Below are 24299 nucleotides of genomic sequence, written 5' to 3'. Positions count from 1 at the left end.
TTCTTACCTTATCTGGATTCTCTTTTCTTCTTGCTTCTGCAGAGGAGTGTCTTCTGGCTCTTTATGTTCCAAATCTTTGACTTGATTCTTGTGATCTTCCATTCTGTTTTTAGGACTCTGTATAATATCTTTTATTTCAGACAATGTATTTTTTATTTCTTGTTGATTCCTTTTCATATCGTCATAAATCTCATTTATTATATCGGACTTTTCTAGGAAATTTTAAAAAACCTTACATGCGTGGTTTGAACTTATATCTAGTTGTTTTTTGTTCTCCATTTTTTTAATTAATGATCTGTTTCCTTGGCTCTGCATTTTCGCAGCTTCCCATAGTTGGTAGCCTTAAAAGTCTCTGTGTTCAGCTTGGATAGGGTGGAGTTTCAGGGTGGAGCCTACAGCCTTGGCTTCCTGTCAGCCCCACCGAATGAGGCTCCTGAGTCTCAGTGTTCCTCAGGGTTCTTCAGTACTCACTGTAAGCACCACTGAGAGAAAGGTGCCCTCGAGTTCCGCCTGCTACTAAACAGTCTAGTCTCTCCCCCAGTGAGCCCGGAACTGGGTTTAAGTTGGAAGTGGGGTTCAGAGCAGTCTGGAGATTTTTTCTCCTTCTCACTAAGGCAATCCAGTCAACCACCCGTTCTCTGCATGCAATGCGCGCGCCTCTGGGACTTCCTTTCGCCGCTCCCCCAGGGTTCCGCCTTTCAGCCCAGGTTCCCTCTGTGTGAGCCTGGGACCCCATGGTCTGGCCTAGAACTGGGGTTCAGTGCAGTCGGAACTGGGCCTCAGCACAGTCCAGAGCTTTTGTCTCCTTCCCTCTAGGACACACATGTCAAACACAAGGTCCGCGGGCCAAATCTGGCCCGCCAGGCCTTGCAATGTGGCCCGCACCGTGCTGTCATCACTGCATTCTGCTGCGTTCCATCACAATGACGCGCGCGGTGACATAGGAGGCTTGTGATCTTGCGGGCCACCTCGCCGTACTTGCTATCTATTACGCATGCGCATAGATAACAAGTCACGCGAGATTCAGGAGGCGTGACCTATAGTCCGGCATCCGATGTGCCTGTGCAGGTGGCAGAGCAGAGGAGGGAGTGAGTGTGCGGGCATAAAAAATACACAGCAGAAGCTGCCAGTTCCTGGCATAAAAATCGCAACAGAATCTGCTATCTGTACCCAGCCAGGCATTTATTGACTGACTTTTTTTTTCCTCCAATCCATCTGCCAAATCAAGCTATCCCTGTGCAGTTTTCAACTTTTTCCTTCTAATGCAGATTTCCAATAAACTACATCTTTTACTGCCAATATTGATCCCAAAATGTCTAGGAAAAGAAAAGTTGACGGTGAAGGCAGACAATTTAATGACAAATGGGAAAATGAATACATGTTTGTGCTTAGAGAGGGCAAACCAGTGTGTATATTGTGTTATGAGACAGTGTCGGTGATGAAAGAGTACAATATACGTCGTCGTTTTGACACCAAACAATGTTAAGTATGGCAAATATACTTTGGAAGAAAAGCATAAAATTGTTAAAGAACTAAAAGGCAAACTACAATCACAGCAGCAAATGTTTACAAAGGCTACAGCGAAAAATGATGCTGCAGTGAAAGCAAGCTTTATAGTGGCTGAAGAAATTACCCATACTTCAAGGTGTTTTTCAGAGGGTGCCTTTTTGAAGCAATGCATGCTAAAAGTGTGTGAGCAAGTATGCCCAGACCAGATACAGAGTTTTCAAAATGTCAGTTTGTCAAGAAACACCATTGCAGATAGAGTTCAAGAACTCTCAGGAAATCTATCATCACAGCTGGCCGAACAGGCATGCAGTTATCTTGCTTTTTCACTTGCTATCGATGAAAGCACAGACAACACTGATACAACGCAGCTGTCCATCTTTATACGTGCTACGAAGACCGACCTCTCTGTCACTGAGGAACTTTTGGATGTAGCTGCCATGCATGGGACGACGACTGGTAGAGATAAATTTGAGGCTGTGGAGAAATCTATAAATAATTTTAAATTACCCTGGGAAAAGTTGGTGGGGCTAACTACCGATGGCGCACCTTCAATGTGCGGAGAAAAGAAAGGCTTGGTTGGACTAATGAAGGAAAGAATGCAAAGAAGTCACTGCCACACACCCTTGATTACTTATCATTGCATTATCCACCAAGAGGCTATGTGTGGAAAAGTTCTGGACATGAATGACATAATGACCACAGTCATTAAAACTATTAACTTTATACGGGCACGTGGCCTGAATCATCGCCAGTTCCAGCAGTTTTTACAGGAGGTGGGTGCAGAGCATGGAGACGTGCCATACCACACAGAAGTAAGATGGCTGAGCAAGAGCGCAGTCCTCAAAAGATTTTTTGAGCTCAGAGAACAAATTGCTCTTTTCATGGAAAGTAAAGGAAAGCCCTTGCCTGAACTGTCGGATCCCGCCTGGCTATGTGATTTTGCTATGATGTGTGACATATGCGAGCATCTCGCCCAACTGAATCTGAAGCTGCAGGGATGCAAACAAGTCATCACGAAGATGTCTGACATGATCACAGCATTCCAGCGTAAACTTCAACTATGGAAGTCCCAACTGGAACAGGACAATCTTGCCCACTTTCCCGTTTGTTTGAGTATCTCAACCACTATTTCTGGTACTTTTCCTTGCAGTCGGCTTTCTACCAAAGTTAGCCGTTTACTAAGTGAATTTGAGCGGCGCTTCTCTGACTTTAGAACACAGCACTCAGGCTTTGACATCTTTGCCAATCCTTTTACAGTTGATATCAACAATGTGCCCCATCACCTTCAGATGGAGATAATCGAGCTTCAGTCTGACAGTGGCCTGAAATCAAGGTTTCAGGATGTTGAAATTGAGGACTTCTACCCTCTACTGTCCCCTGACTCAATGCCAGAGCTCCGACTTCATGCTGCACATATTCTATCCATGTTCGGGAGCACCTATCTTTGTGAACAGATGTTTTCAATAATGAATCTGAACAAAAACAAGCACAGATCACGCATTACCGATGACAACCTCCATGCTGTTTTGCGGGTTGCTACAGCCCAAGAAATAAAACCAACGTTGACTCATTGATCCGGGGAAAACGGTGTCAGACATCTAGCCAGAAAACAAAACAATGAGCATTTTAGGTACATTCCAATATTACTGTTTTGCTTGATACCAATATTACTGTTTTGCTTGATAGCATGTGAGTTGGTTAACAGCACTGTTAAGGAAAAGATTGTTCCACTCATTTTAAATTCACATTTCTGGTTAACATTGTCAGTTTATGACTGTTCAGTAAACCATTCGGCCCGTGATTTAGGCTGGATTTTAGATTTTGGCCCCTTCTCTGATTGCGTTCAACACCGCTACTCTAGGACATTCTAGCAGCAGAGTCAACGGTCCGTCCTCAGCGCGTAACGTGTGTGCCTCTGGGGGCTCTGCCTTTCGCTGCTCCCCTGAGATTCCGCCTAACAGCCCAGGCTCCCTCTATGTGAGCCTGGGTCCCAGAGACTGGCCTAGAACTGGGATTCAGTTCTGTCGGATCTGGGGTTCAGCACAGTCCAGAGTTTTTATCTCCTTTCCGCTAGGGAACGTCAGCCAGGCACTCAGCCTCCCCCTCCTCTCCAGCTCCGCCCTCTTCACGGACAACGTGTCTCCGTACCTTAGGCTTTTCCAGCTCCTCCGCTCTTCCTTCTGGTTTTCTCTTTTCTTCTCATTGTAGAATTTCCCGTCAGTCGACTTTTCTGTAGTTCTGGGTAATGTCCATTTTGTATTTTAGTTCTATTTTATTGAAATTGTTGTGTGAGGCTGCAGTTTACCTATGCTGCCATCTTGGTTTCTACTCTCAAGGTATTTTTTTAATGAGAAAACTCAATGTCAGAGTCATGTTATAAAATTTTTATTAGATGACTAAAAATGACTAGTGTATACTGTATATAAATCAGTTCGTTACATGTTATTAACTGAAAAATTTCATTTCACATGACAGCAGGCTTACCCAGTTATTAAACTAATTACTTAATTCAGAAAGCATTATTCATAATATTTTCTCTGTGTTTCTAATATTCCACTTAATATGGAATTTGAAGTTAAAAATGTTAGTATATTGTTTTATTTCTACCTCTAATGTACTAGCTTTCAAGGTCTCTTGTTAAAATAGTTTGGAAGCTGAACAGTGTTTTAGTATTATACAATAGTATTACTTTAACCAGTGTTGATACATCAGTTTATTAATTACTTTCTCAGTAAATTAGGATTAGAATCTTCTTAGAGAAATTTATGACACCAACCAAACACAAATTTCAGGTAAAACATACATAATTCATTGTATATTTTTACCTTATTAAAGGGTTTTTCTCTCTGTTCAAACTTTTAATTTTGATAAATTGCCCCATCAGATTTATTTAACAATATCAGTATATGCTCCTAATTGGGTAAATGTGCCATCTCTTTGCAAGTCATTTATTCTGGACACTGCTAGAATATTTTTGTGGGTTATGGGGAGAGAAAATGGAAGGGTGGAATTCATATGAGTTATTCCTTACAACACTTTCATAAATTTAATAGTGTTGATACTTTGTTTGAGGATAACTGCTGTTTACATAAAAAGTTTACTGATGATAATAAAGGCTTAATAAACGTATTTTTTATATTAAACTTACAATACATTTTAGATGAGTAATTTGTTATATTTAATTTGTGTTTATAGCTTTAGTTGGTAATGGCTGTATGTATACTCTTTCATATATAAATGTACCAATAAATTTCTGCAAAGATGAAAATGTGTGCTTCAGAATTTAACAAAATAAGCCTCAAGATTTTATCTGAAGAAATACTGCAGCAAATAATAAAAATAGAATCAGCTTAGTTTCATAATTTCCCCTCAAAGTACTACTTTAATCATTTGGTAATGGGAACTTTAAAAATGAAATTTTAGAATTTGAGATAAATTATATTACACTGCGATTTTTGTGTCTGTGTGTGTGTTTGTGTTTGGTGTCTGCTTTTATTTAACATTTTTAACCTTTTGTATTGTTTGATTTGCATAATTATAGATTTAAACCTTTTATTTTATTTTTCTTTTTTTTAAAAGGGACTTCACAAAGGTCAGAGTTCACATTTTTCAGGACCTACTGATGAACAATCTTCATTTCCCACTGGACCTGCCCAGTATCTCGAAGCAGCTAGCATTGGCATTCAGAAACAGACTGGAACACAGGAAGCTGCTCACAATCACCTCTCATCTCATTTTTCTACCTCTGGTGGACAACAAGGCACTACCTTTACCAAAGAGAGCCAGCCTTCAGGAATTAGGTCTTTGGTGCCTGAAACAAGCAGGAATGCTGGAGATATATCTAATGGCTGTGCTGTTGTCAAGGAACTTTCTGATCATGTTCAGCAGTTGACAGTAGAACCTGTTTGTGGTCCTAACCATAGAAATTGTACATCACCTAATTTACTAATATCAGACAGTCCTCATGTCTCTGTCTCATTGATTGGAAAAGCCAGTGATAGTGTGGGTACTGGAGCCTATGACAAAGCCAGTAATACTTACCCAGCTATTCATACAAAGACTAATAATTCTAATACCTCTTCCGCCTCTTCAGTAGTTTTCACTACAATACCTTTTTCAAAATCCACTGAGCAGACAACCACACACAGTGTTAGCAGCCTTAACAGTCCTCAAAATAGGTTACACACAATTAATAGAAAAGGACTAGAGAACGTACAGAGCTCTGAAAAACCAGACTTACCTTTAATTAGCTTCAAATCTGATCCTCAGATTATTCCGTCAATGTCTATGTCTATATATTCAAATTCCACAGAAGTTCTGAAGGCATGCAGGTTAGTATGGGAAATTTAATCACAAAGTGAATATTGTTGATTATTATGCAAATCAGAAAATGGAAAATATTTTGATTTTTATAATATATAGAAATTATGTATAAAGTAAGGTAGTCATTTATCTAAAATATTTTCATTAGCAATTTTTTATTCTCCAGTATCAATGTACATATCAACATTTCTTTTATGTTTTAATTTTAGTTCTGGTTTAATAAAATCGGATATTTAAAATTTTCTATAATAGTACATATATGTTATAAAAAGTTAGAAAATATAAGAAATAAAAATATCATATTCCAGCTTCTCAGACTACCACTGTTACGTTCATGTATGTGTATGTGTGTGTATTTATATTGATTTTTCTCCACATATTTGCTGTGTATTTATATATATATACTTAGTATTTGTAAACATACTATCGTTTTCAGTTTATAATTTTATGTTTTCCATATCAAAAAACTTTTTAATATATTTTTATTGATTTTAGAGAGGAAGGAAGAGGGAGAGAGAGAGAGAAACATCAATGGTGTGAGGAAGAGAGAGGGAGAAAAAGATAGGAAAATGAATGGTGAGAGAGAATCATTGATTGGCTGTCTCCTGCATGCCTGCACCTTGAATATCTATCCTTGACCAGAACCAAATCCAGAACCTTTCACTTTGCAGGCTGTTCTATCCAGTGAGTCAAGCAGGCTGGGGCTCCATATCAAATTTAAACATATGTAATGCCATCCATATTTAAATATTTCCATTATTCAGGAAGTAACTATTTCAAAGGCTTAATAGTTTTTAGTATTTTTTTTTTCCCAATTTAAAATTTGAAAGATTTTAAATTGGGAAAAAATAAACATTAGATAGTTATACTTTTTGTTGGGGAGTAATTTTCTACATATTTAATTTATAACTTAGCAATAATGGTATCTTTAATTAAAGAGAAAAGGAGTTAATCAAGATAAGTATGTACAATACTAGAGACCCAAGGCACAAAAATTGTACAAGCGGCTTGGCCCTTGCAACTGTGGCAGCTTGTCTCGGCTTTCACAGCCCTGGCATTGTCCGGAAGTTTGTTAGCTTCCAGTAGATTGTTAGCTGTTTGGTTCAATTAGCATTTAACCCCTTTATTATAGATGAGAATTCTTAGCAACCATACAATTGATTTTAAAATTACTATAATTTTAAATTTAATAAAGTAGAATCTTGCTGAATATTAGGTTGTTGCACAGATAATCATTTTTGAGAATAGAGATAAGTGGACTTTGTAGATTTAAAGTGGTCACATGGGTATTCTGGAAACAGTTAAAATATGATATAGAAAAGAAGAAAAATATTAGAAATTATTATAGACTAGAGACCCAGTGCATGAAAATTCATGCACTCATGCAGGGTGCAGGGGGTCCCCTTAGGGATTGTCCACTAGCTGGCTTAGGCCTGCTCCCTGGAGGATCCAGTCTAAGCTGTCAATCAAGACATCACTCTGGCAGCCTAAGAGTCCTCGAGGGATGTCCGACTAACGGCTTAGGCCCGCTTCCCCGGGGGAAATAGGCCTAAGCTGTTAGTTGGACATCTTTAGCACTGCTGCAGAGGTGGGAGAGGCTCCTGCCATCGCTGCTGCATTGGCCAGTCATGAGCCAGATTCTGGCTGAGCAGGGATCCCCTTGGGAAGGTAATTGACCACTATGGGGCAGCTCCTATGTTGAGAATCTGCCCCCCTCGTGGTCAGTGCACATCATAGCAACTGGTCGTTCTGCTGTAAGGTCAATTTGCATATTACCCTTTTATTATATAGGATATAAAAACTGTTTTATATGTTGTTACTGTTTTAATAGTAAATGAAGAAAATCCAAAGGTTGAGAAATTTATTTTAAAAATATATTTTATTGATTTTTTACAGAAAGGAAGGGAGAGGGATAGAGAGTTAGAAATGTCAATGAGAGAGAAACATGCATCAGCTGCCTAGCACACACCCCCTACTGGGGATGTGCCTGCAACCAAGGTACGTTCCTTGACAGGAATCAAACATAGGACGCTTGAGTCCACAGGCCATGCTCTAGCCACTTAGCCAAACTGGTTAGAGCAGGTTGAGAAATTTGGATTATTTATATTATGTGGCTATAAATAAATCTTGTTTAGTTTTGATTAAAAGGTATAAAAAGTTAAACTGAACACATGCTTAAAGTTAAAATTATTCTGTTGTCTTTTGTTATTTTATTGAATAGATTATAGATATACTAAATTATTTTATTCTTATGAATGCCTTATATTTAAAACTTAGATTTTAACAATCTACTTTCAAAATTAATAGCTGATGCAGTTTTTCTAATTATTATTTTACAGGAATTTAGGTAACAATGGCTTGTCGAGTAGTCCAATTTTTTTTGATAAATGTCCACCTCCAAGACCACCATCGTCACCATACCCTCCTTTGCCAAAGGACAAGTTGAATCCACCTACACCTAGTATTTATGTAAGTCTTATTAATTAGTTAGAAATCAAGTGTCTGAACTTGTATGTATTTTGAAGATATATTTTAAACCATCTCAGATTAAATTGATCTTTAGAAGTTAGGTAAGATTTAAATTTTTTTCTCAGTGGTTTGAAGATTTTGCAAAAAGGTGTTTGTATCTCAGAGAATGGGTGACAAATATTAGAGGATGGGTAACAACTGATGCTAAATATGACAAATATCTATTCTGGTAAATGAAGTTTTACTGATACACAAAGTGGTTTACATATATTTGTTATCTCTAAATGTTTTTGCATTAGTTTGTCAGTTTTATGTTTTGCATATGAGAACATTTAGTTGATAAAAACCAAAAATATTTTTTGTCCTCTCACAGATAAGGTTGTTGGCATTGTTATATTTAGAAGTAATTTTTAAACAATATTTAAAGTGTTTTCTCATCCATGGGTTGGGCTTATATGAGAGTAGTAAAAGATAATTAGTTTTTGTTTCATCTTTTTGTTAACATGTTTCTAAATCTACATTCCTCCACCTGATGATTTGTATGTGTCTTCAAATTCATTTGATTTTATGTGATTAAAAAAAGAATTTTTTATCTTTAAAAAAAGTGGTAATGAATATAAAATTGATGAGGATATAAAATACATATCACTATAAAGGTTACAGTAAGTATTAGTAGATATTTTTATTTGAAGCTAATTACATTTTTTAATTTTTATAAATTTAAGCATTTAATATAAAAAGTTGCTATGAATTAAAATGATTTGTTTTTTCCCAGAACCTCCTGTTGCCCATGCTTATCATTCCTTATAACACACAAGATAAAAGAATTCTCAACTAAAAATTAAACATTAAATACTTGGAATGATTTTGCAGATGAGAGGGTTTTGGAGATTTGACTCTTTTTAAAAATATAACTTCTTTTTTTTACATTGATATCACAGAGAAAGAAACATCTATGATGCGAATGTATCATGGATTAGCTGCCTCCTGCATGTCCCCTAATGAGAATTGAGCCTACAAGCTGGGTACATACCCTAATCATGAATTGAACTATGACTTCACCAGGAATTGAACCATGACCTCCTGGTTCATAGGTCAATGCTTAATCACTGAGCCTGCCAGTAGAGCAAATTTGGATCTTTTTTTTTCCCCCCTAGCTATTATGTTAATATTTTACTATCTTAAAATGTACTGATATCTTAGCATGATAGACAGGTTCTGAGAGTAAGATGAAAATAAGCTTTTCAAAGTAAACCTTAAGAGAAGTACAAAATGAAGATTTATCTTTCATAGGTAATGTTGAACAATTTTGTATTTTAATAATAGGCTAGTAAATTTCACTTTTCCCACTCTTATAAAAGAATTATGGCCGAGGCCAGTTTGGCTCAATGGTAGAGCGTTGGTCTGTGGACTTGGAGGGTCCCAGGTTCAATTCTGGTCAAGGGCATGTACATTGGTTGCATGCACATCCCCAGTAGGGGGTGTGCAGGAGGCAGCTGGTCGAGGTTTCTCTCTCATCAATGTTTCTAGCTCTCTATCTCTCTCTTCCTTCCTCTCTGTAAAAAAATCAATAAAATATATTAAAAAAAAAAAAAGAATTATGGAATTACTAGTGGCCCGGTGCACAAAATTTGTGCATGGGCAGGAGGAGCGGTCTGGGGGGAAAGTTCCCTCAGTCAGCTTGCACCTTCTCCAATTGGGAACCCTTGTGGGATCTGGCCTAAACCTGCAATGAGACATCCTTCTTGCAGTCTGGAACTGCTGGTTCCTAACCACTCGCTTGCTGGCCTGATTGCTTCCAACTAACCTCCCCTGACAGTTTGATTCCCCAACTGTTCTCCCCTGCTGGACTGATTGCCCCTAACCACCTTTGCCTCGGCCTCGCCCCCATGGCTTTGTCCAGTGGTCTCTGGAAGGTCTCCGGTCTAATTAGCATATTAGTCTTTTATTAGTATAGATACTTAAAAAGCAAACAGTAAATATTTTTGAACTGCTAAAAAATTTAAATATATCTTGTAAATTTTGTGATGCAATTAGTTGGTAACATCAAACTTATTAAATTTAAAATCTGTTTCTCTAAGAGGGAAATTTATATACAGTTATGTCTTAATTACTTGGAAAGGCTAATGATAAATAATATATAGCAATACAACATTAATAGTTAAGATACATTGTAGATGTTAATGTAATGTTCAAATAGATATCTTGGTTGATTAAAAAATGAAAATGATTATATAATATTTACTCATTTTTCTTAATGAAACATTTTAATATTTCAGTTGGAAAATAAGCGTGATGCTTTCTTTCCTCCATTACATCAATTTTGTACAAATCCCAAAAACCCTGTTACTGTTATTCGTGGCCTTGCTGGAGCTCTTAAATTAGGTAAGGTTTTTTGTTTTTGTTTTTAAAGTTGGAATTTTCTTTTACTACTATTAATTTTTAAAAACACTAAATTTTTGAGTTTTTATTTAATGTTATTTCCCTCTCTCAGTGTTAATACATGCTGTCAATATTAATTATTGATAAATTTATGGTGGATTTTTAGTTTTTATTTTGGTATCATTATCCAGCATTATTGGTTTAGGTTAGATAACCAAGAACCTTTTGAATATAAAATGCAGGTAAAGTTAGATCCTTATAAATTCTCTAGTCCCATGTTATACTCAAAATGGCTAGATCTGTTGCTTCAACAGAGTTTTATGCAAATTTGGTACCCCAATGATTGAAACAGTCTTAATGAAAATGGATGGACTTCCACGCTCGTTTTTTTTATTTTCATTTTTTATTTTATTTTATTTTACTTTATTTTATTTTATTTTAATTTTTATTAAGGTATTATATGTGTACATATCTTACCATTGCCCACCTCCATCTCCACGCACTTTTGAAAGTTTTTGAAATGTTCCTTTTACAAAATACAAGTTTATTTATTAATGCAACTTTTTATTTATGAAGATCTTGGACTTTTCTCTACCAAAACTTTGGTGGAAGCTAACAATGAACACATGGTAGAAGTGAGGACACAATTGTTGCAACCAGCTGATGAAAACTGGGATCCCACAGGAACGAAGAAAATCTGGCGTTGTGAAAGTAATCGATCTCATACTACGATTGCTAAGTATGCACAGTACCAGGCCTCCTCCTTCCAAGAATCATTGAGAGTATGTATTTATTTCCAGTATATTACTTTTATACACATTACTTTTATAACAATCTGTTGCATTCATATAATTTTATTTAAACAGTGCTATAACTTACAAATGATTAAAATTTCAAAAATTTAAGCAAGTTAATAGTTCATGAGATACACATAGTCAATTGAAGAATAAAGTTACTGTCTTTCACTAATTTCACTTTGGAGGTAATTCTCTTTTTTTAAATCCTAACAGCATATTTTTTCATTGATTTAAAAAAATATATTTTATTGATTTTTTTACAGAGAGGAGGAGAGAGGGATAGAGAGCTAGAAATGTCGATGAGAGAGAAACATCGACCAGCTGCCTCTTGCACACCCCCTACCAGGGATGTGTTCACAATCAATGTACATGCCCCTGACCGGAATCGAACCTGGACCTTTCATTCCGCAGACTGACGCTCTACTACTGAGCCAAACCGGTTTCGGCATTTTTTCATTGATTTTTAGAGAGAGTGAAAGAGTGAAATATTAATGTGAGAGAAACACGTTGATTGGTTGGTTGCCTCTTGTATACTCCTTGATCAGGACCCATTCAGGGAGGAACATGCAACCAAGGTAAGTGCCCTTGATGGGAACCGAAACCAGATCCTTCAGTCCTCAGGCTGAGGCTCTATTCACTGAGCCAAACAGGCTAGGCTTTGAAATGTTTTTATTTAGAATGTTAGTTTACTTAAATCATTTAAAAAATGATTTTAGAGAAGGAGGGAGGGAGGGATAGAGAAAAGAGAGAAACATTAATGACAACAGAAAATCATTTGGTCAGCTGTCTCCTGCATGCCCTACACTGGGAATCCAGCCTGAAATCAGACATATTCCCTGACGAGAATGGAACCATGACCTCCTGATTCATAGATCAATACTTACTACTGAGCCACACAGCTGGGTAGTTAAGTATTATTTTAATAAGAAGAAAATTTCATTTGGTCAATGAAAGGTGTTTTTATTTTGTTTTATCTGGAAGAAATTTCTATAGAAAGCATTATTACTTTCCCTGTATTAATCTCAGTTGCTCAAAAAAAAAAAAATTCAGGAGAAGAAATTTACCAAAGTAGCTCAAAATTTTTCAAGAATGAAAGGTGTTAGTTGTTCTGAAATCATTTGGTAAAAATCATCTTGAAAACCATATGGTATAGGATGTTCATTTGAAGGAGTTTTTTGACTAGTTTGTTGTTAATAGTTATTTGTTCAGCTATTGCTTTTTTTTTAGTTTTTAAAAAAAAAAATATTTTATTGATTTTCCACAGAGAGGAAGGGAGCGGGATAGAGAGCTAGAAATGTCGATGAGAGAGAATCATCGACCAGCTGCCTCCTGCACACCCTCTACCGGGGATGTGCCCGCAGCCAATGTACATGTCCTTGACCGGAATCGAACCTGGGACCTATCCACTAAGCCAAACGGATTTCGGCCAGATAATTGTTTTATTTGTTTGTTTGCTTATTTACTAGAGGCCTGATGCATAAAATTGTTGCATAACTAGGCCTTCCTTCTCCTGGCTACCAGCACTGGCATCCCTCTACCACTTGGGACCTGGGCCTCCCTATGTGGGGCAATCATGGGGTGATGATCGAGTCTCCAACCAATCGTATCACACCCATCATGGCTGGCCTGGCACTAGTGGGTGTCATAGCATGGTTCTGACTGGTCATCCAGAAAGGGTGTTTGGTCTAATTAGCATATTATCATAGATTTATTTTTTAATCCTCACATTAAGATAGATAGGCACATCAATTTGTTGCCTCCCACATACACCCTAACACCCTAATCAACCTGCAACCTAGCTATGTGCCCTGAGCGAGGTTCAAACCCATAACCCTTTAATAATATGGAAAACATTGAGTTACCTGGCTAGGTTCAGATGTTGTTTTTTCTTGATTTAGGCTTGGAAGATTGTATATTCCTAAGAAATTATTCATTGCCAGGTTGTCCAATTTGTTGGCATAATTGTTCCTAGTAATCTGTGAATATAAAAGCCCAAATGACTGAATGGTTGATGGGTTGCTATGATGGGCAGTGCCCACTAGGGGCAGACACTCAAAACAGAAGCTGCCCCTTGCTGTTCAGTACACTCCTACAGTGGGAGTGCTGCTCAGCTTACTGATAGGTGCCAGATGCAGGGCTCACAGGTGGTTTATACTGCTGCAGCAGTGTGATGTTCTCCCAATCTGGACTGCCTGGGTTATCAGGACTGACTGAGCATGAACCTGCAGCAGGTACAGTGGGGCTGGGCCAATCAGGTTTCAGCCTGATCACCAAGGCCATGCTTAGGGACCCCACTAGCGCACCAGTCTGTGCACCGGGCCTCTAGTTTCTTATAATCCTTTTCTTTTTATTCCTGTGGTTATAGGTGTCACTTTTTACATTTCTGATTTTACTAATTAAGGTCCTGATTTTTCTTTATGAATCAATTTACTTATCTTTTCCAAAACTAGTTCTTGGTATCTTTGATCTTTTGTATATTTTAGGATTATTTCCTTTATTTTTACTCTGAACTATATTAATTTTTTCCTTCTAATGACTTTAGGATTTATTTATTGTGCCTTTATGAATTCTCTCATGTGCAAGGTTAATTTGAAATTTTTCTTGTTGTTGAATTTTCCTTAGAACTTGTTTTTTTATTTTGTTTCTGTATTTGTTTTTGTGTGTGTGTGTGTTTTGTGTTTTTATTTATTTATTTTAAATAAATTCTTATTGTTCAGATTATTACAGGTATTCCTCCCTTACCCCCTTGCATAGCTCCCCTCCACCTAATTCTCGCCACTGTCTTCATCCATAGGTGTAAGATTTTTTTCAATCTATTCCTGCAAACCTCACACCCCTTATCTCCTGAGAATTGTCAGTCCACTCCCTTTTTATGTCCCTGATTATATTATATTCATCAGTCCATTATGTTCTTCAGATTTTTTATTCACTTGATTTTTAGATTCACTTGTTGGTAGGTATGTATTTGATGTCATTTTGTTGTTCATAATTTTTACCTTTACCTTTTTCTTCTTCTTAAAGAATACCTTTCAGGATTTCCTATAATCCTGGTTTGGTGGTAATGAACTCCTTTAGCTTTTTCTTGTCACTGAAGCTCTTTATCTGACCTTCAATTCTGAATGATAGCTTTGCTGGGTAGAATAAGCTTAGGTTCTTGCTGTTCATCGCTTTGAATATTTCTTGCCACTTTCATCTGGCCTGCATAGTTTCTGTTGAGAAATCAGCTGACAATCGTATGGGTGCTCCCTTGTAGGTAACTACTAACTTTTTTCTCTTGCTGCTTTCAAGATTCTCTCTTTGTCTTTTGCCCTTGGCTACTTAATTGGTTTTGGGAAGTTTTCAGTCATTTTTTTCAGGTAGGTTTTCAATCTCTTATCCTCTCACTTCTCTTTCTTTGTCTCTTTTGTATAAAGTTTCTCTGAGTTAACCAATTCTTTTTTATGGTTCTTGTCCATATCTCTTTAATGAGATCAAAGGCTCCTGTTGATGTCATTGGGAGTAGAGCCAGCACATTCTTGAATACACTGACCTTCTCTTAATGACTCCAGCTCGTACAAGTAGACTATATGAAGGCAGGAAGAGGCCAACGAAAACTCAAGGAATTGGGATCAGGGCTGTTTCTAGTGGCAAGTAACCCCTCACCCTCCTAGAACTGTTAATGGATGTCCCCATTGGGCCTGGTTCTGGGTTTCGTGTCCCAAAGGAACAGTCCTCTAGCTCTGGTTCAGTAGCATTAGCTTTATCGTCCTCGACTGGCTTGCCCACTTGGAGTCAGGACAAGGGCAGAATTTGAGTAAGCAGTTAGGCAGAAGTTGGTTGAGATGAATAGGTAGGAACAGAGCAAGGTCCAAGGCATGCTGGGTAGTAGACCAAGGAGTTGATCTCATGCTGCTGCTGCTGCTGCTATTGTTGATTCTCTACTTTTCTTGCTGACTCTCTTCTCTTTCCATTACCTGTGTGTTGCAGATGCTGTTTCATTTAAGGTTGTCCCAAAGCTCCCTTAAACTGTTCTCCTGTGTTTTGTTGTTATTCTGAGTCTTTTTATTGTTGTTATTTTCTTATTTTACTGTATTGTTGGCAGCAAACAGATATCTCTTACCTATTCCTTTTTACCTCCTCCACCCTACCCTCAACCCACCCTATGTTTTCCCCATGTTATTGACTGTGACTCTTGGTTATACACATAAGTTTATATATTATTTGGGTATTCTCTTCCTCCTCCTTCTCTTTTTCCTTTTTGGTACTCTAATTGAGTGATTATTTCTCCCCATGTTTTAATTTGCTGATTCAGTCCTTTGTTTTCTTTAATTTGCTTTTTATTCCTTTTGGTATATTCTTTATATTTACTATATATAATAAATATATAGTAAATATAAATGTGTGTGTGTGTGTGTGTGTATATATATATATATATATATATATATATATATACACACACACACACACACACATACATATATATATATATTTGCACACACATACACCCAGACACACTGAGTTGCCAGATTATTATGATCTCTAAATGCATAATTATCTAGTCACTTAGTATATATCCTATATAGTAAAAGGATTATATACAAATTGTCCCCTCAACCAGGAGTTTGACCAGCAGGCAGACCAGCCAACTGCCCATTTCCACGTCCCCTGGCCAGGCTGGCCAGACCTCACCAATGCACGAATTCATGCAGCAGGCCTCTAGAGTGTGTGTGTGTTTGTGTGTGTGTGTGTGTCTGTATACACACACTGAGTGGCCAGATTATTATGCATTCAGAGATCATAATCATCTGGCCACTCAGTGCATATACTGTATTTGTATCTCAAATGGGTACCAAAAGTATTCTAAACTTTTGCTGGGATTAACCCCCTGTTTGCCCTGAGCTTTCTATAAGCCAGTGCAAAAGGGAAAACTGATCAGGTATATGATTTATAATATCTTTGATACCAAATAAATGAGGTACACAAGAAAAGTACACTGAGTGGCCAGATTATTAATGCGTTCAGAGATTATAATTACTTGGCTACTCAGTGTGTGATATATATATATGCACACACACACACATACAGTACAGTTAATCCTCACCTGAGGATATTTTTCCATTGATTTTTAGGAAAAGTGTAAGAGAGGGAAAGACAGGGGAAAACATTGATGTGAGAGAAACACATAGATTGGTTGCCTCTGACCAGAGCCTGCGCCTCAGGAGCAACCAAGGTATGTGCCCTGAACCAAAATTGAACCTAGGATTCATTGGCCTGCAGGTCAACACTATCCACTGAGCCAGACTGCTTAGGGTTCATTATTTCTTACTGATTGCTTTTAATAATGTCTACTTTTTCATACTGTTGAGCATCCATATAATAATTACTCGGAATTATGTATCTGATAAGTTTCCTATCTCCATTTCATTTAACTCATCTTCTAGAGAATTCTCTTGTTTTTTTATCTTTTGGGTCCTGTTTATCTTTTCATTTTTTTCTGCCTCTGTGTGATTGTATCTATTTATTAGATAAATCTACTAGAGTTACAGTCTGGTCAACTGGTCTTTTGAGTAATATCTTGTCATGCTTGGTGGTGTAGTCTCCTTGATTTTCTGAGTTTGGGTGCTGTAGAAATGCTCCTTGCCTGGGTTATCTGCACCTCCTATTGTAATTGCCTTTTTTTTTTTTAATTACATATATGTTATTTTCAAAACTTGAATGTCAAGAGCAAAACTCTGGCTATTCGATAATAACAACAATGCCAATGCAAAACAACAAAATGAGAAATCAGAATTATGGACATTATTATTAGTATTTTTAGCTACTAAATGAGTCTCTTTTGTTGCTGGTATAGATTTACTCAGAGTCCTTGGACTTGCTGCACAAGACTTTGCAGAAGACTGGAAGCTAACAGATGCTAGCATGAGCAGGAACATGATTAAAGAAGTAGCTTCCACTTCAGTCTTTAATTTCTTCAGATGACTCCATGCTGGCACCTCAGTCCCTTGCGTAGCCTTCAGTTTTCTTCTCCCACTTCACTGTCTTCTGGGCAACTCTCAGTCCTTTTGGGTGAAGGGACACAAGAGCTTCTCTGAGTCCATTGGGATGAACACTCTGGCACCCGAATTGGCTGCATTTCTCCTTCTTTCATTTTGAACCCAGGGTTCGACCCCACAACACTCTGGGCCTGGCTGCTCCAGGCCTGGTTGCTCTGGGCATGGCTGCTCCGGGCCTTGCTGCTCTGGGCATGGCTGCTCTGGGCATGGCTGCTGCTGCTCGGCCTGGATGCTCTGGGCCTGGATGCTCCAGGCCTGGCTGCTGCTCCTGTCCTGGCTGCTGCTTCTCCAGGCCTGGCTTCTCCGGGCATGGATGCTCCAGGCCTGCCTGCTGCTGCTCTGGGCTGGCTGCTGCTGCTCCGGGCCTGCCATTCTTCCATCTCTCCAGCTGGTCACAATTTAAGAGCCCATTGGTCCCTCATTGCTCCCATTATCATGTTGATTGTTGATTATTCACTATCCAGTACCTCCTTCCCTCAGCTCTGGATGATAGATATCCTTCATATTAGTTTCAATTCCCAAATTGCTGTGGGAGCAGCAGACCAGCCACCCAACTATGCTGCCATCTTGGCTTCTCTCTTAAATCTTGTAATTGCCTTTTGATTGTCCATTTCAAGCTTCTGTTTGGCTTCCTGGTTGTCCATTGCTACCACTCAGAGTAGGAGGGGATAAAACACAGGCTCAGTCCTTAAAGCTCAGTCCTTAGGCTGGCTGGCTGCCTATGAAGCTCAGTCTCAGGTAGCTGTTATACAGGTGCTGACAGAATAAGACAAGATAAAGTAGGCCCAATTGAATACAACACAAACAGAACAAAAGCTAAAAATAAGAACCAAAACAACCTCATCAACAACAAAAAGTATAAGGAAAGAGAAGATAAAGAGAGAAATAAAAGGGAATACTATAATACAAGTGACGAGAGAGAGAGAGAGAGAGAGAGAGAGAGAGAAGAAAATAAAAGAATGAAGGAAAATGTGGAGAAAAAGGTAAAATGTAAGAAGAGGATATATATTATCTACACTAATTAAAAACATGCAAATTAACCATCACTCTAATGCCCACCAGCCAATCAAAGTGAGTATGCAAATTAACCCAGCAAAATGGAGGTTAATTTGCATATGCAGAGGAGTGAAGACTGAAGACAGTATAGGAAGAGGAAGGGAAAGTGGAAAGGGAAGCAGTGGTGGTGGCACATGCAGGAGGGAAAGTGTGGGGGTGGGAAGATGTGGCGGCGGGAGGAAAATTGCAGGGGGCTTGCAGCAGGATGGAAAGCATGGGGCTGCAGTGGTGGTGGGAGGGAAAGTGTGGGGGATAGAGGGATGGTGGCTGCAGGAGGGAAAGTGCTGGGGCTGGTACAGAGGTTGTGGGAGGGAAGCCCGCCAGAAACCCTGTTCTTGCAGGAATCTTCCTGCAACAGGCCTCTAGTCAAATAATAATTTTAAAAGGTAATAGTAATAAAATAATATATGGAATAGGAAAAATAGAAAAGCAAAGCAAAAAGTGAAAGAAGAATATGGGAGGAAAATAAACAAAAATAAAGTGAAATCTAAAAATAAAGTAGTATTAAGAAACCCCTTATTTCTGTTGTTCATTGCTACCACTCAGAGTAGGAGGGGATAAAACCCACATACACAAAAACAAACAAACAAAAAACCAACAACAACAAAAAACAGTTCTAGCTGGTTTGGCTCTGGATAGAGTGTTGGCCTGTGGACTAAAGAATTCAATTGCAATCAAGGGCACATGTCTGAGTTGCCAGTTCCATCCCCAGTAGAGGGCATCCAGTGAGGCAGCCAATCAATGATTCTCTCTCATTATGGATGTTTCTATCTTTTTCCCTCTCTGAAATCAATTAAAAATACATACTTAAACAAAAGCAAGTATAAAAATCAAACCCACTTGGCACTTGAATTTTTTGTAAAGGCCTTTGTTCTAGGACAGGACTTTTGCTGGTTAGCTGTGTTTCATGAGCCTGCATATTGAGTCTTACTGGTACAGATTTGTAGTTCCAGGATATTTGCCTTTCACTGGGATCAACAGCAGATCAGGGTCAATGTGACAGATTTTGCAGGTTCGGCCAGGGTGCTTTTAGTGCATTTATGGAAGTGAGGTAGGGAAGTCCAATCTCTTTTTTTCCTTCTAGGCACACAGACTAGTCTCTCCCAGGCCATCTTGCTTTCTGCACAATGTTCTACCAGGGGCTAGAGGTGCTCTCTGAATCACTGTTGGTTATACTTGTCAGCTCCCTCCACACCAAGCTCTGCACTGTGGAGCTTTGCTGCTTGACCATTCCCCCCAGTCCTAGATTAGGTCAATTGTACCTGCTGCTGCAACACAGAAATTGCTCTTTGCCTGGGCTTTTGCAGTGTGAGCTTCTAAGAGGACTTTATCTCTACTGCTTCCTACCCAGTGTTATCTGGATTCCCATTTCCTTCTCTGTTTTCTGAGTTGGGGGTACTTGGATGGCTTAGATCCCTTACTCTGTACTCTCAGGGGTTTGGGGGCTCTGCTGCCACAATGTCTCTCCAGCTTACTAGCTGTGATCTGCCCAATTAACCCACCCTCTTCTTTCTTTTTTCCTGCATTCTCTGTTCACAGTATTTGAACAGAGAAACTTCACTTTAACTACAATAGAAACTAGTTTTTCATGTCTGATGTCCTACAGTTCAACCACAAATATCTCTGGTCTTGGGAGCAAGGAGTAGGAGGTCCCACCTATTCTACAGCAATGATCATTCTTTATTCTTTTAAATAAAAGTCCCCTTTTTTAGGGACTTCCAGTTATTTCAATTAATGCATTTACTCCATGCATTATATTGGCAGCTTGTCAAGAGGTTTTTTTCACACTTAAAAAACACACATTTAATATCCTCTCTAGTGCTATGTAAATTTTTATTATTAATATAGAATTTAACACAGTTGACCAGCAAAAGTCCTGTCCTAGGACAGAGGCCTTTGCAAAAAATTCAAGTGCCAAGTCAATGTTATTTAAGTCAAAAACTTAAATTGTGAAGAACTTCTTTAAATGCCAATAATTTTATTAGTATGGTTTACACAGGCAGGGTCAGGTGACTGAACAAAATCATATTAGAAAATCCTGCCTTTCTCCCCACCATATAATCTTAAGCTATGCATAGTTGTATTTGTATGCCCTCAGTCAGTTTAGGTGTGCTTTTGCTTTGCTGCTTGAATATCTATCAGCACATGTGATATTTTGTTCCCTAATCTTGCTTTACATTTTTTTCATTCTCTTTTTTAATATATGGCAGAATCTTAAAAAATTACAGATTTTATTGTTTGAGAAGAGTATCAGTAAGGAAAAACATACCTTACTCTTTATCTTTGAAATAGGAATAAAATTTTTCTCTTGGGAATATGTACTTGCAGAATATTTTAATCCTAAAATAATGTGAGGTTTTTAAAATATTATTTTGTTTTATCTTTTAGTACTCTCTCAAATTCCTTTGATAGCATTTAAAATAAAATTCAGCCCTAATTTGTTTGACTCAGTGGGTAGAACATTGGCCCTGCGACTGAAGGGTTCCAGATTCAATTTCTGTCAAGGGGATTTATACCTTGGTTGTGAGCTTGATCCCCAGTGCAAGAGGCAGCTGATTGATATTTCTTTCTTATTGAAGTTTCTATCACTCTATCCCTCTCCCTTTCTATGAAAAACAACCAATAAAAATATATTTAAAAATAACATTTTTAAAAGTATAAAATGAAAGGCATCTTTACACCACAATGATTGCATGTTTTTCTTATTTGCAAAATAATTGAGTTCTGTAATATTAGTTTTGTGGCTGATGAAAGGATGAATATTGTGTTATTTGGATTGCCTTTTCTTTTTTTAATATATTTTATTGATTTTTTTTGCAGAGAGGAAAGGAGTGGATTAGAGAGTCAGAAACATCGATGATAGAGAAACATTGATCAACTGCCTCCTTCACATCCCCCACTGGGGATGTGCCCACAACCAAGACACAGGCCCTTGACCGGAATCAAACCTGGGACCTTTCAGTCCACAGGCTGACGCTCTTATCCACTGAGCAACACCAGTTTCAGCTGGATTGCCTTGATTCTTTACTTAATGTGGTCATTGAAGTTATTTTTTTGAAGTTTATTTATGGAAACTTAGTGTTCAAAGTATAACCAAGTAGGCTATATTTAGACTTGAGGTCCTGTCCACAAAATTTGTGCACTTGGGGGGAATTCCCCCCTCAGCCCAGTCTGTGCTCTCTTACAGAACATGAGCCCTTAAGGGATGTCTGACTCTGAGGGGACTGGGCCTCAGCCAGCAATTGGCCATCCTTAGCGCTACCGCAGAGGTGGGAGAGGCTCCTGCCACTGCTGTTCTGTTCACCAGCCATGGGCCCAGCTTCTGGCTGAGCAGCACTCCTATGAGAGTGCACTGATCACTGGGGGCAGCTCCTGCATTGAGTGTCTCCTCCTGCTGGTCAGTGCCCATCATAGCAACTGGTCATACTGCCTTGGGTCAATTTGCATATTAACCTTTTGTTATATAGGATAAGACTATTTTATTTACTTGTGTAATTAAAACAGTAACCTATAATGGGATACTATGCATGAATATTTATTTAATTTATAGGAAGAAAATGAGAAAAGAATGCAAAACAAAGATTATTCAGACAATGAATCTACAGCTTCGAATATGTAAGTAACTTTAAGTGTTCAGTCAATATTTCTGTCCAAAAGGCATGGACTTAAATTTTTTTTTTTTTTTTTTTTAAGTTCTGGAAAGAGAAGGAAAGGACCTTTTAAAACCATAAAGTTTGGGACCAACATTGATCTTTCTGATGACAAAAAGTAAGTTTTCCAGTTCTGTTTATATAAAGTAAAAATAGGATTGCAGGATTAGAAATTCCCTAGTAGTTATGTTATTTGTTTTTTATTACTATATTTTTATATTGATATTAACAACAAAAAAACCCCACCCAAAACCCCACATTTTAAAACGTCTTTTTTAGGTTTGAATTAGATTTTTTTTTTTACTTGAAGAATGCCAGAACATTAATTTTATATATTTGAAAAATAAAAATTATTTTTTACATCAAGCATGTCAAAATCACAGCTCAGGGGCACATGCGGCCCACAACGAATATTTTTGTGACCCAGACATTATAATGGTATGTAAAAAATGTTTAAAAAATTTTTGCTATTTACAAATTTTTACAACATTCTGTTATACATTATTATTAATAATGAATTATAACATTCGTTAATGACTGATGACTATTATCTTGTTGCATTATTTCTCTTATGCACCTTATGCACAGGTGAACTATTTCTCTCCACTAATACCAGCAGCAAATATTTTAGCAGGCAATTGCCAGGTCATTAGTCTTGTACTGACTTATTTGGTCTGTGCAACAGGAAATATTTCACTTTCAGAGAATAAGAAAAATAGGTTATTTGCGTTATGCTTATTAATTAGTGCAGTTATTCGATGTCTGGTAAGTTAATGTTCAATAAAAATATTTTTATTAACATTATTTTATGTTAATGATTTCAGTTCTTTGTATTATGCATGTCTCTATCGACATAAACCTAGGTTTCTATGAAAATTGAAGCTTTTGCTTTTTTTTTCCCCCCCCACATAAACTTAAATCTTGTTTATTTGGCCCGTGTTAGCCTTTTTTTAGAGTGGAAGGGAGTTTTGATTTACATGATTATAATTTTTTTGTTTTTGTACAGTTATCACTCTAGGTGCTTGAACTTCTTAAAAAAAGTTTAAACTTTTTAGCACTTTTGACTTTAAAAGTATAATACTTAGAAATTTAATGTTTTTGGTCAGATCACAAGATTTTTAAGATGCAGCTAATTCTCATAAATATTTGTAGCAAAGTTAAACTTTTTCCCCCCTGTATATTGATTAAGGTATTACATATGTATCCTTATCCCCCCATTGGTGACCCACTTCCCCAGCTCATGCACTCAGTCCCCTGGTGTCTGTTTTCATTCGTTATGCTTATATGCATGCATACAAGTCCTTTGGTTGAACTCTCCCCCTAATCTACCCTCCTCTAAGAGGATTGAGCATCTAACCGATGCTTCTCTCTCTGGCTGCAAAGTTAAACTATTAATCTGTTATTTTATTTCAGGTGGAAATTGCAGCTGCATGAGTTGACTAAACTTCCTGCTTTTGTGCGGGTGGTATCAGCAGGAAATCTTCTAAGCCACCTTGGTCATTCTATTCTGGGCATGAATACAGTTCAACTATACATGAAAGTTCCAGGCAGTCGAACACCAGGTTATTTTTATGGGCTAACATATGTTTCTATTTAAAAAAAAGTGTTAGTCAAATGTGACACATATACACAGTTTCTTTCTGTTTATAATTATTTTATTCAAAAGATCTTTTAGTTCTTTTTTATAGGTAAAGATATTTATAATGATTCTTATAATTGATCTGAGAGTATTAATTTTTGTCTTTAATTCTTGATATATATATACACCACAACTGAAAAATATAACTTGGGAAGGAAGCAATAAGTCACTCAATGAGTGAACTATATTAAGGCATTATAAAAGGGTTTGACTTGATCTATTGATAGTTTTCCAGTTTTTTTCCTCATTAAGAACTATATCGTATTATATGAATTTAATATTTATATGATAAACAATGACATAATACATATTTTGTCTTTAAAAAAATATGTGCTTCATAAATAGGTATTAACAAATACTGCTATTAATATATATGCATAATTTATTTAATATGTTAATTGGTTGTAAAGTATATAGAATTCTGTTAGCTCTGATAAGTGTG

The 24299-nt window shown here is 37.5% G+C and overlaps 1 protein-coding gene across 8 annotated transcripts in view; it reads left to right on the top strand.

Moving 5' to 3' along the window:
* LOC118712118 (histone demethylase UTY) overlaps nt 1-24299 on the top strand; it is a 222699-nt gene that overhangs the window by 162474 nt on the left and 35926 nt on the right. For all 8 annotated transcript variants that reach the window (XR_004985968.2, XR_004985969.2, XM_036425612.2 and 5 more), the window contains 7 exons: nt 5089-5840; nt 8172-8301; nt 10581-10686; nt 11260-11465; nt 22119-22183; nt 22262-22336; nt 23632-23780. Coding sequence is in view for 6 of the 8 variants with exons in the window: in XM_036425612.2 (XP_036281505.1) it covers nt 5089-5840; nt 8172-8301; nt 10581-10686; nt 11260-11465; nt 22119-22183; nt 22262-22336; nt 23632-23780 (1483 nt within the window). In the remaining 2 variants the exon portion in view is untranslated. The remainder of the gene's footprint in view (nt 1-5088; nt 5841-8171; nt 8302-10580; nt 10687-11259; nt 11466-22118; nt 22184-22261; nt 22337-23631; nt 23781-24299) is intronic.

Source organism: Pipistrellus kuhlii, unplaced genomic scaffold (genome assembly GCF_014108245.1).
Source record: "Pipistrellus kuhlii isolate mPipKuh1 unplaced genomic scaffold, mPipKuh1.p scaffold_m20_p_83, whole genome shotgun sequence".
NCBI lineage: Eukaryota > Metazoa > Chordata > Mammalia > Chiroptera > Vespertilionidae > Pipistrellus > Pipistrellus kuhlii.
The sequence above is the reverse complement of the archived record's forward strand: the minus strand, read 5'-3'. Positions and strand labels throughout refer to the sequence as shown.